The 12,055-nt window shown below is 41.7% G+C and overlaps 2 protein-coding genes across 8 annotated transcripts in view; one reads left to right on the forward strand and one right to left on the reverse strand.

Annotated features, from left to right (window-relative positions):
* Positions 1-7,580, reverse strand: part of STXBP4 (syntaxin binding protein 4) — an 80,975-nt gene extending 73,395 nt beyond the window's left edge. For 2 of the 7 annotated variants that reach the window (XR_004243793.1, XM_032128726.1), the window contains exon 1: positions 1,826-2,036. Coding sequence is in view for 6 of the 7 variants with exons in the window: in XM_032128726.1 (XP_031984617.1) it covers positions 1,826-1,893 (68 nt within the window). In the remaining variant the exon portion in view is untranslated. Of the gene's footprint in view, positions 1-1,825; positions 2,039-5,628; positions 5,745-6,401; positions 6,947-7,302; positions 7,427-7,448 lie in introns of those variants that run through there. The other 5 variants (XM_032128722.1, XM_032128724.1, XM_032128723.1 and 2 more) reach the window with 5 other exon arrangements.
* Positions 7,581-7,656: 76 nt separating this feature from the next.
* Positions 7,657-11,476, forward strand: LOC116453381 (cytochrome c oxidase assembly protein COX11, mitochondrial). Its single transcript, XM_032128730.1, has 4 exons — positions 7,657-7,934; positions 8,001-8,156; positions 9,277-9,402; positions 9,892-11,476. Exons 1-4 carry the CDS (start codon positions 7,698-7,700, stop codon positions 10,072-10,074), a joined length of 702 nt encoding a protein of 233 aa, XP_031984621.1. The 5' UTR covers positions 7,657-7,697; the 3' UTR covers positions 10,075-11,476.
* Positions 11,477-12,055: the final 579 nt, after the last annotated feature.

The following is a 12,055-nucleotide window of genomic DNA, read 5'->3' on the forward strand; positions in this document are numbered from 1 at the left end:
AAGGCTAAAAGTGAACCAAACTGCTTTTACTTAACCACAGCCTGAAAGGAAGAACAAATCCCCAAGTCTGATATTTGCTTATGACTACCCTCTGGACAACCTCCTACTCCACGACAAGAACAGAGTATTTTGCATTACTACCCAGTACTGTCACTGTAATTATCCCATGAACTTGTCTTGAGGTGGAAGGACAGCATACTACTCATGTTTTGTCCTGACTTGTATTCATCTTTGAAATCTTAAACAAGGTACACTGATCTTTAAAATAGGCAATTATTCTATTTTTTCCTTTCTTGCCTTTTGCTACTACTGCTATTGGTCTTGCTCTGCCATCCCCTCTCAGCATTTTTCACATGGCAGTTTTTCTGTTAAAATTAAAAAGCAAGAACAAAAGTTACTTCAACCTCATACAAACCAACACAGAGGTTTACTTTGGTGAAGTCTGAAAAGATCAAATCTCAGACTTTAAGTCTGAAGTTTGGAGCTCACCAGAAACTGCAGAACCTCTTTATATACTACCATATAAAACAATCACGAAATATGATCAAATCTAAGTACAGGCCAGTTAATAGGAAAGGATCTACATTTTCAAAAGTAACAGGCACTACTTTCAAAAGAGAGATCCTAACGAACATAAAATGGATTCTGACAAAGAGGACACAGAGAATATACAACTAATAATGCACAATGGAGAGGAATAAGGTATCTCTGAAACACTGGAATTGTGATGCTGCCACCTACAATTAGAAAGAACTGACACTTTGGACAGACAACTTCTACAAGGTACTCAGGTCTCTTTATGCTCTAAAGACTAAATCCCTCCAGTACATGCAGTTAAAATTACTTTATCCCATAAAAGCAAAGACAAAGATTTTCAAATGCTCCAAATTTGTTTAGCATATCACATCTAGCTGACTTTCAGTGTTGGGGGTCTTTTTCCCCCATATAACTTAGATCTTCAAGTCAAGCTACTTGCCATAGTTATAAAATAAACAAAGCTTTAACAATTTCACTGTAAAATGACTTGGATTCAGCACCCATCCATCCAACATTTATTTTATGTCATCATTATTTAATATTCCTGAAATGTTAGAATACTTCTCCAGAGCATAAGAACCATGCTGAACAGTATAAATAAGGAAATAGGCTCCTAAACCAGCTGGCAGTAGTAACAAAAAATAATTCAACTCCTTGTAGAAAAAGATGCAAATTAAATAACCATGTTATTGATGACATGATGTTGCAACTCATTTTTTGAGGTCAGGCGAAAGTATTTGTAAGCAAGGTTTTAGCACATAGAGAAGATGTGCGGCAAGAGATGAAATAAACAAGCAAAACTCACCAAAATGTACACTATAACCGTCTTACACTAAAAAATACTAAACTCAATACTCCAGCTGAAGTTCTGGAATGCTAACAGGCTAAATGTGCAACATTTTGTGTAGATGCTCTAGTAAGGGCAATTAAAATGAACCTGCTTCTATTACTTTTTAGCAGCATACACAAGGAAGTTCAACAACTTCGGGTTTTATTTCTTCTAGTACTTATCAGAACATACAGCTCCAGATATTCTTCTGATCTCTATTCCTGAGAAATTATTAGTCATTTATGTGCAGAAATAAAACATTTACCTGTTTTTATCAATGGAAGAATAATACACTTTGCTCACAAAACACATATTACTGACACAGAAAAATCTAAATTATAAACTCTGGCTGTTCATGAAAAGAAGCTGAAAATGCCCACAGCTTTTAAATTATCTGTCATGTACTTTGCCCAGTTACAGACTAGAGCAATACCCTCGGAACTGAATGGTTCAGCATACCAGTATAAGAGAGAGAGACCATCAAAACGCTCTGGTTCATCTTCAGCCCCGGGAGAAAGCAAGGACATCCTTCAGCAAGCCAGGAAAAACAAGGACAATGCAACCAAAACACACTGGAGGTTTCCAGTTCAGCCGGATAAAGGTTATGAGCAGGATGATTTCTGCTACCAGCTAAAAAACCCAAACACAGCTCCAGCTGAGCGTCTCTGCCTACTTAATCTTCTCTGAAAGCCTCTGCGTCACATGCACTAATTCACCTAGGGAAGTAATGCTTACTTTTTCTCTCTTTGAAATGGCCATTTAGAGCAACTTTTAAGACTGATAAATGCAAAGGAGAAAATTTACTACACTGTGATTAAGCAGTCTAGATCCCAGCAGCCAAAGGCAAATGAGATGATTAAAAGAAACTGATTTCCTCCTGCTCTTCCAAAAATTTATTTACATGCTCCCTGCAAACAAGGTCAAAAGCAGTAATTCATGACCTTTCTAAAGCAATCTTCCTAGCAGACTGGATTATGCACAGCCACACAAAAGGGAAAGCCAACAAAGCAGACTGAAAGTATTAATGAAATGAATGCCATAATGCTATTACTTTTCATTCTCAATCATGGTATTGGCCTGTGCCATGATCTAACTTGGTTTGTAGACTTTCGATATACAGCAGCCAAAAGTCAACAGAGAACTTGGGTTATATATTTTCCCTAGAAATGGAAGCTGATGTGCTTTTCTGTGAAAGGGAATGAAACTGCCAAATTTATGTCAGTCATTACACTGAGAATAAGACAGAGTCAAATGTATCACCCCTGTTCCCAGAGGGCAGACCTTGCTGACAAGAGGCTTGGTCTTGCAGAGATGCACATTTTCAGAAATTCTGAGCACCTGACACCATTTTGGTTAATGACCATTTTCTTCCAGGCTTGCCTCAGAAGAAGCACCCCTACTACTCCCCCTCTCTCTAAAAGATGGTAAGACTGCAGCTTGAAATTAAACTCAACTACCCTGCATTCACTAAGGGCTTTAAGTAGACAGGTGAATCCTCTCTAGCCAAGAGCAACCCTGGGATCAGACGGCATCTGTCAGGTCTGGAGCCATGCAGCAGGAGGGCTCTGCTATGCCAGGAATGCAAATGCTTATCTCAGGCACCTTTTTTTTTTTAAAGCTGCAGTGACTGTGGTTTCATTAGCAGATAATCCTTCTGGGGAAAGGATCCCTTTGCTGAGAGACAACGTGCTGAACAGTGTTCAAATAGAGAGAGGTCAGTCCTGAGAGCCTGCAATGCACACACAGAAGGGGCAGAGTGACACCACAGATTAAGGAGCAGATCAGAGATGGAAATGGGAACATAAAGCAGCCTTCCCAGTTGCCAAAATGTGAAAAGCCCCACTGGAACAGTGATCACATCCATATAGAGATGAAAATTTGCCCCTTCGTAGCCTTTTCTCAATCAGTTCACTCTGCTGGTGCTACTGGAACTACACAAAAGCCATTGGTATTTTAAGCCTCATATCAATTAGATTGGTTCTAGGCAAGGTTACAGAAGATAAAATATCAACAGTTCTTCTCCAACAAAACTACCGCTTATCTTAACAACAGTGGAGTTCAATTTGTGGTATCAATATCAGGAGCATTTGTCAAAATACATCACTCAGACCAACCAATGTCACATTTTCTGCTACAGAAACCCCTCAATTAACACATGGCTCAAGGCTCTGCATTTTCCTTGTTAAAAAGCAGACAGTTATTTTTATTAAACCAGACATGACAAACTTCTGAACAATTTAAGCAGATATAAAGTAGTATTAAACTTATTGCTCCCATTTTATTAGAGTTATTACCAGTAATACATCACTTGCTCCTCCATCCCTTCTTCAAAGTAAACTGTGCTTTGTTCAGCTTCCTGAACTCACCCCCGAGGCTTCTATCCCTCTTTACCTTCAAATTCTGTTGCTGCGCTGCTTTTAATGAACAACAGCATCATTTCTTCTCTTGCAATTCCTTTGCCTTTCAAGAACATGCTCAGAAGAACACAAGTTACTTTTTACTTACAGAAAGATCTAGGAAAATTGTAACTCAAAACTCCATGAAATTTAGTATAAATGAGTAAAACTAAATTTTCAAGAGTTACCATTTGTTATTAAGTACGATTCCTTTCCAAACAGCTGGAAAACTACTCCATTCTGGCAACATTTGTAATTACAACCTGCCTTTCCCATGGGACATTTTGCAATGCTTTAGCAACTGAGATGGATTACAGGGTAATTTAGCAGATGACAAAAAGATCTGCAAAATCTTTGGAAGTTTGATTCACAGGATCTTTTTTGTTATAAATAAACCAAAGGCCTTTTACAAAAATCCTATACAAATCCATTATGCAACTGTAGCCTTTCAGGTTCACTAACCCTAAATTCCGATTTTAAGGACTACAGGCAAAGGAATCCTGTATCAAATATCATGGATGAGCACTCAATATGATCCATCCAAACCCACTCACTATTCAAAATACATTTTGCTGATTAGGTTATAAAGATTAAAAGAAAACATATGTCATTATATGGCAATTGTTAAGCCTGAAAAAAGCTTGGGCAACATTGTAATAGTGGAGAAGCAGGAATGGTTTGAGGCTAACCCCTGTGCAGAAAAGGAAAGTATGATTCAAAGTTTAGGTAAACCTCAGTTAAAATATAACCAAGTCCATTCTTGGAAGCATCGAGACCATCTCCCATAAAAAATAAAAGTACAGAAAATTACAGTCTGCCATCAGCGTGTAGCTGAAGTGCAGTTATAGGTGCCTTTCCTGTTCATCTCTTATGTGAAAAACTGCCTTTGGAATACAGTGAGCTAGGAACTACTCATGTAAACTACTCATCTTTCACATGACTCTAGCAAGCCACAGCTGTCTTAAAGATGTATCTTTGTGATCCCGTACCCCGAATTTCCATCAGCCAAGCAGAGTGTTGCCTTCTTCAGGTCCCAGAAAAGCAAGTTAGTTTTTTTTAATGTTATGTGGTTTTGTTTTTCAAAATAATCAAGTTATTTATGAGGTGGCATAATTTTAAATCTATGCTAAATTGTTTTACAATTTTTCTGAATACTCTTTGCTGGATTCTATTGCACAAGTACAACAAACATGATCAGTCCAGCAAGAGGTTTTAATTCTGGTTTTGATGACAACATTGGCGTGGTTATTTGGCAGTTTGGGAACGGTCTGGAGTTACAGTTTTCAATCATGACTGAATCCATTTGATTTGACATTCAGAATCTGATCCAACTCTTAAGTGGATAACATTACGTTTTATAGAATCAATACAATTATTATTTTATATCCCATGACATTGGTAAAAATATGATGGTTCCTAAGCACTACATATTAAATATTAAAGGTATAGAGACAGAGTATTCTGAAAAATTAACGCACTGTGACACAAAACCTCCATACCACATCTTATGCTACTGCAGGTACCGCAGATGTACAAGGAAGTGATCTACTATATACAAGTACGTTTTCATACTTCAGAAGCATTAAATTAAGAAATCTCTATGCAGGGTTTTATCTCTACAAAACTAGTCCCAACCAAGTGCTGATTAACTTAATGAAAAGCTTAAGGGACATTTTCTCCCTTAATGTGTAAATTCACTGGTGTTGGTGTCAGCTCTTCTACGATGTTACTGCAGACTGCTTTAATATGAAAGTTATTTTTCTTTAAGACTTCATCAAAGCAAGATCCTACCAATGAAACTGCAAGAATTTTCACATTATAATCCAGTAATTGTATTTCTGCATCTAGGCAAAAAAGAGTACTTACTCCTTCTCTGTATTTGTGAGGGGATCTGTACTGGACATCTTAGAAGCTTCTTTAAATAAAAGTTCAAAATGAAGAGTTCTGACACATGAAGAACAGGCTCCTACCCAGGATCAAAACTGCAGAAAACAAAAAAGGAGAAACAACTTTCTGAAATTTACATGGCCATTTTAATTTTCAGACACTGAAAACAATCTTATTACTGACTAGTTGAAATCAAACCGGAAAAAGACAACTGCCATTACAAAATGGATACAACTCATTGGTGAAAACAGTTAACGACTTGGACTTCGCTGCAGGTAGTATCAAAACATTTCACATCTTAATTTCCTCTTAATTTATAAGGCAGAAATTAGGGTAAACCTGAATCCCTTGTGATTAAAATCTTGTAAAAAAGGAAAGAACCGATTACAATTCTAAGATGAAGTAATGTAACTGCTGAAGGCAAAGACAATCTCTTTTTTTTTTTCCACTGAAAGTTACTTGGAAAGAGAATATTACTTGCAACATGATAAGGTGTTCTGTGTGTCTTGTTTTCTCATATTTTTTTAACTTACTATCTGGTATTTACTGTCTCTGAACTTCTCACATGAAGTATGTGGAACAGGCCAAAACACACAAAATGGGCTTACACACCACTAATGTAGCAAAACTCCCAGAAATTCACGTTGTATTTTTATTAGTACATACAACAGGTTGACAAGAAATACAACCCTGGATGTACTGAACTACAATCATTTCAAAAACTGCAACAAAAGCATTAATGGAAAAAATACCTGTTTGTATCAGTAGCAGCAAATCCTCCTGACCTTGTGAGGTACACTGCTGAACCCTTACATGCCACAGCCCAGAACAGGAATTATTTCCAAGACAAGAGGGACAAGGAACTCTCCCAACACACAGGCAAAGACAGCACAGGTCCTCCTGGCACCAGTGTCACACCACAAACCGTGGCCAAGATACAGCAGAATGCCCAGGTGGTCAGCCTCCACAAAACCACACTAATTCCTGCATGTCCGTATTATCTTGTGTGAAAAAGATGTTAAATGCACTTTGGAATACCACAAATGCTCCTGCAGCAAACGTTTTCAGGTTTTGCTCGCTAAAGGATCAAAAAACCAGGCATCTAAACACAGTGGAAATACCACAGTATGGCTACACTGCAACCTTTACCATTTTCTTATTCAACATGGAAAATGAAGCAGTAGCAGGAGCTGCCAGTCCTTGTATGATTCACGTTACTGGAACAACCACAGGAGAAGAGAAGCACAGCTCTAAAGCAGTAAATTCAAGTATTGCTACAGCAAAGTTTGTTACAGTGCATGGCACCAGCCATATGAAAAACTATTGTTCGTGAACTTGCCTGACTTTGCCCATCCTGAGGTTGCTGCTGTTTACAAACAGCGCTCGCTCCCTTTGCAGCGTGTCAATATCTGTGCCTGGACAACAAATCCCTACAAATGAATTAACGTGAAACAAAGCACCAGTGGGGAAAAGGAACAAACAAACAACCGGCGTCAAGCGTGCACAAAAGGGCAAAAACTGCACGGCCCCGGAGTGACCACTCGGAGCGGCCCCGCGCTCAGCGCCCGTCCTGGGGCCGGCAGCACAGAACCTGAGGGATAACCAGGTACCTGCGGGACCAAGGTCATCCCTCAGTACCGTCGTACCGCGTACGTCCAGTGCGGTGTCCCTGCGGGACAACCACCCCTCCGGTGACCCCGCTCCTTGCCGGCCTTTCAGTGCCGCTGCCGTCCAGCACAGCCCGCTCAGTGCAGTACCGGGGGCGCGAACCCCGCCGGCCGGGGGGCTGTTCCAGTTACCTCGTACACAACCTGCGCCCGGGCCGTCCCGCCGGCGAGCGAGGAGAGAGCACCCACAGGCGGCTCCGGCGGAACCCCCGCACTCAGCGCGCTCTGAGGGGCCGCGGCGGGCGGGGATACGATGGCGGCTCGACCCGCCCTCTCCCGCTACCTTCCCGCCTCCACTCCCGCCCTGTTCCCACCTCTGTCCCGCCCCATTCCCCGCCCCGTTCCTTGGCCACCTGTCCCGAGAGCCCCCGCGCTGCGGCCATGGCGTTGTGCGCCCGGAGTTGGGCGGGGTGCGGCCGGGGGCTGCGGCTCGGGGCCTTGCCCCGGCCCGGGCTCTGCGGGACCCGCGGCGTGCGCAGCTCCAACCCTTTCACCCGGCAGCAGGAGGAGGAGTGGCGGCGCCGGAACCGCTCAGCCCTGGGCTACATCGCGGCGGCGGCCGTGGGCATGGTGGGGTTGTCGTACGCGGCCGTGCCGCTCTACCGCCTCTACTGCCAGGTACGGGGGGCCCGCGGCCGGCGCCGGTTCCGCGGGCGCGGGGCCCTCACTGCGCTTCCCTGACAGGCCACGGGGCTCGGCGGGACGGCGGGCGCGGGGCGCGGCGCGGAGCGGATCGAGCGCATGGAGCCCGTGCGAGACCGGGTCATCAGGGTCACGTTCAACGCTGACACGCACGCCAGCATGCAGTGGAACTTCAAACCGCAGCAGAGCGAGATCTACGTGAGTCACCGCCTTCCCCCCGCGCAGAGCCGCGCTCAAGGTTGGAAGAGGCTTTTAAGATCATCCAGGGCACCCGGCACTGTAACCCCTAAACCACATCACCCAGCGCCAGGTCCAGACGCCTCTTGAACACCTCCAGGGATGGTGACTCCACCACCTCCCATGGCAGCTCCTTCCAATGCCTGACCACACCAACAGTGAAAAATTTTTCTAATATCTAATCTGAGTATCCCCTATCTCATCTCAAGGCCATTTCCTCTGGTCCTCTCAGTGCAGGCATGGCAGAAAAGCCCCATCCCCACCTCACTACACGCTCCTGTCAGTAGTTCTAGAGAGCAGTCATGTTCCCCTTGTGCCTCCTTTTCTTGAGACTGAACAACCCCAGCTCCCTCAGCTCTTCTTTGCAAGACATGTTTTCTAGACCTTTCACGAGCTTTGTTGCCCTTTGCTGGCCATGCTCCAGCACCTCAATGTCCTTTTTACAGGACATTGTTTGTAGTTGCCCCTCTGCCACCCCATGAAGCTATCAAAAAAGCTACTGAAACTATATTTACATATACATTTCCTGGTATATACACCACATGTACATGGTATATACACTGCAAAATTATATATATATACACTTAAAAATATATAGTATAACAGTATATCTAAACCTGTAGTGTTTCTCCTCTTGCCTCAATCCTTATAGAAACGGTATTGTTAATTTAAAAAAATGACAAATATTTTAACTTTTCTGTTTCAAATTAGTTCTCAAAATAAGGAGTCATGCTTCTTAATAGATTCTGAGTCCAGTACTGAAAGAATAACCTCAGAAATTAAATGCACACCATATATAAATCTGCTTATTAAAAAAGCTCTGTGTGCTGCTGAACTGCTGAGAATAATAGAAGACTCAGGCAAAATGGGTAAGATTAAAAATACATAGAACAGTATTGAAGCTTTTAATTTTGAATGAGTGAATTGCATGTAATCAAAAATATTTGTGAAATAACCAATTCGAAACAGCAAAAGAGAAAATGAATTCTAGATAAAGTCTAAAGAACTTGGTTTAAGGGGTGGAGGGCTGCAGTGGATTAAAAAAAAAAAATTAAAATCACTGTACAATTATGTTACACAGGTGGTACCAGGAGAGACTGCACTGGCATTTTATAAAGCAAAAAACCCTACTGACAAACCAGTAATTGGAATCTCCACCTACAACGTTGTTCCCTTTGAAGCAGGACAGTATTTCAATAAAATACAAGTAAGTGTGAACAAACCAAAGATTGCATTTTCCTATACACAAACGAAAACAGTTACCTATAAATTAACTCTTTTGTTTTAATCCTGGACACCATTCTTCATATGCCAACATTTTAAGAAAATACCTTGATTTTTTTCAAATGATGAAGTGCATCAATTCATTCTTAGCCTTAGTCTTACACCAAGCTGCTCATCCATCAGAGTGGCTCCAAAATCTGTTATTTAGTACCACTGTGAGGGCAGGAACAATGTGAGCTGGCCTGGCCCCTTGACACCTTTACGCAGTTCATTAAGCTGATTTATTTTTTTCCTGTATCACCATCGTAACAGAATTGCTGTCTTGTTGCTCATCATATTGATCCTTCCCAGGATTTTAAGGGTGTCCAGGGACTGAGAGTTTATTTTTAACCATGAAGATTTCTCTCATGTTGGCAGAGATATAATTTATCATCACTATTGTTGTCTAATTGTGGATTCCCTCCCCCCCCAGTGTTTTTGTTTTGAAGAACAGAGGCTAAATCCTCAGGAGGAAGTGGACATGCCTGTCTTTTTCTACATTGACCCAGAGTTTGCAGAGGACCCTAAAATGGCTAAAGTTGATTTGATCACCCTCTCTTACACCTTCTTTGAAGCAAAGGAAGGACAGAAGTTGCCACTTCCTGGGTATCAGTAATGGGCCTTCTCTACGAAATGTGACTTCTGCTACATCTGAGTGCAAGTTTTGAGGCCATTTTTCCTCGGAAGAAAAAACTCAGGAGTACTGTGCAGTATGAAATTATATTACTAAACCACCATGGGCACATGCTGTTATGAAAGCATATGTATATATACATTTTTTTGAAACCAACTTAATGTATCCCTATTTTTTAGGGATAGTATTTCTTCATCAGACAGTGGAAGGGAACACACTGTTCCTGAAACAGAGAGGGTTTTCTCAGGCCATCTCTTTGTAAGATGTTATCTGAATACTGCAAGGCAAATTTTTAAACCAATGTGTAAATTAAGATTTTCATTTAAATACAGAGGAAAAAAAATCAGTTGATTAAGCATCTAAAATTCCATTGCTGGCTCCAGAAAATAACTTGCATGTTAAGTTACTTTGGATAAAGGTAAACCCAGATAATAAATTAAGGTAATTCCATAACTAAACAAAGTTAGACTGTATTTCTGTGTAAGCCTCCCTGGCACAGGAGGATATTATGATTCAGAAGGTGATGCACCCTCTCATGTTATTACTGAATCAGTAGTTAATTTGGTAAGAGCAGACTGCTCTAAACTGTCATCATGAGAACAGTAATTTAAGTGTAAGCACATCAGATCTGTGGGATGGTTTCCATTTGGAAACACCATCTTATTTCCTTGTTGTGTCCCACTCATTTGAAGTATCTGTGCTGCTAATGAGTGCTCTTTGCCTCTGCAGAGGGCTGTACTCTGGGCACCTCCACAAGACACAAGCTGGGCTTGTGTCTGACATGCTTTGAGGGGATGGCAGTGCATAAACAGCTGCTGTGAACTGCAGCTAAATGAACAACATAGGCGTCTCCTCAAAAACCAAAATCAGCCTTTTCAGAGGCTGAGTTGGCCAAAGCCTGCCCAGCAGTGCAGCAGCTCTTCAGGTGGACTCTGTTTACCATCAGAACACGTAAGCCTCTATTTATGTAACTTTTGGTCATTATCTGTGGGGTAGGTCTAATAACACTTTATCACTGCCTTGCAAACCAGGAGCGAGTTGCAGAGCAAGTTCAAGTAACCTGCTCATTTTCAGACAGAAATTAATCTCAGCCAGTATCTCTTCTGCTGGGCCAGGTCTTTGTACCCCTTCCAGCAGAGAAGATCTAATAAAGTAAGGCTAGTGTTGGTTAGCTTGCACTCTGAAAAGGCAATGAGTATTTCAGAAATAACTTCCAGTTACTTCAGTCTCAATTATATTCGCATACAGTAGTTTAAAAAATGCTTTTTTGAAAAGAAATGGATACTACCTTTACAATGCATTATCGTACCAGTTACTTATGTTGGTTGAACAGATTCTGGATGACATACAGGTCTTTACTGTATATTAAAGATTGAAAACTTGTCATCATTTCGTCTCTCTAATGCATTTTATCCAGCAGAACAAGTGAAGCCCACACAGATGAAATACATCTGTATGAAGATTGTTACACTGGGGAAACTGCAACACGTGTATCAAACAACGAGGCCCGCAGAAAAGAATATGTATGGACCAATTCTTGATGGATGTTTCAGAGATGTTTATTTCTCCAGCCACATGGCTGAGGATCTGCCGAGGAACTCTCACAGTCACAGGACCCGAGGGTCCTTGCCCACACAGGGGAACACAAAACAACCAATGGGGAACAAGGCTGACCAGGGGCAGGGCCCCAACAGAAGATAGCAGCAAGCTTTATAATTCCAGTATGCTTCAGGAAAAAAAAAGGAGTATCAAGACTAATATTTGACTCCAGACTAGGGGAAAAAAAAACTTCTTACCTCAGTTGCCTTTAGTCCACTGTCCTTCTAAAAGCTGATTATGGGAGTTCTCCACCCATTGCTTTATTCTGGCCACATTCTTCAGAAGAAAAGGAGTATCCCCCTGGCAAGTGGCAATTCCATAAAAATGTGGTTTCTTCCCCCGAGTTTTGAACCCCCAAATTTGC

Source organism: Corvus moneduloides, chromosome 19 (genome assembly GCF_009650955.1).
Source record: "Corvus moneduloides isolate bCorMon1 chromosome 19, bCorMon1.pri, whole genome shotgun sequence".
In the NCBI taxonomy this organism is placed as follows: Eukaryota; Metazoa; Chordata; class Aves; order Passeriformes; family Corvidae; genus Corvus; species Corvus moneduloides.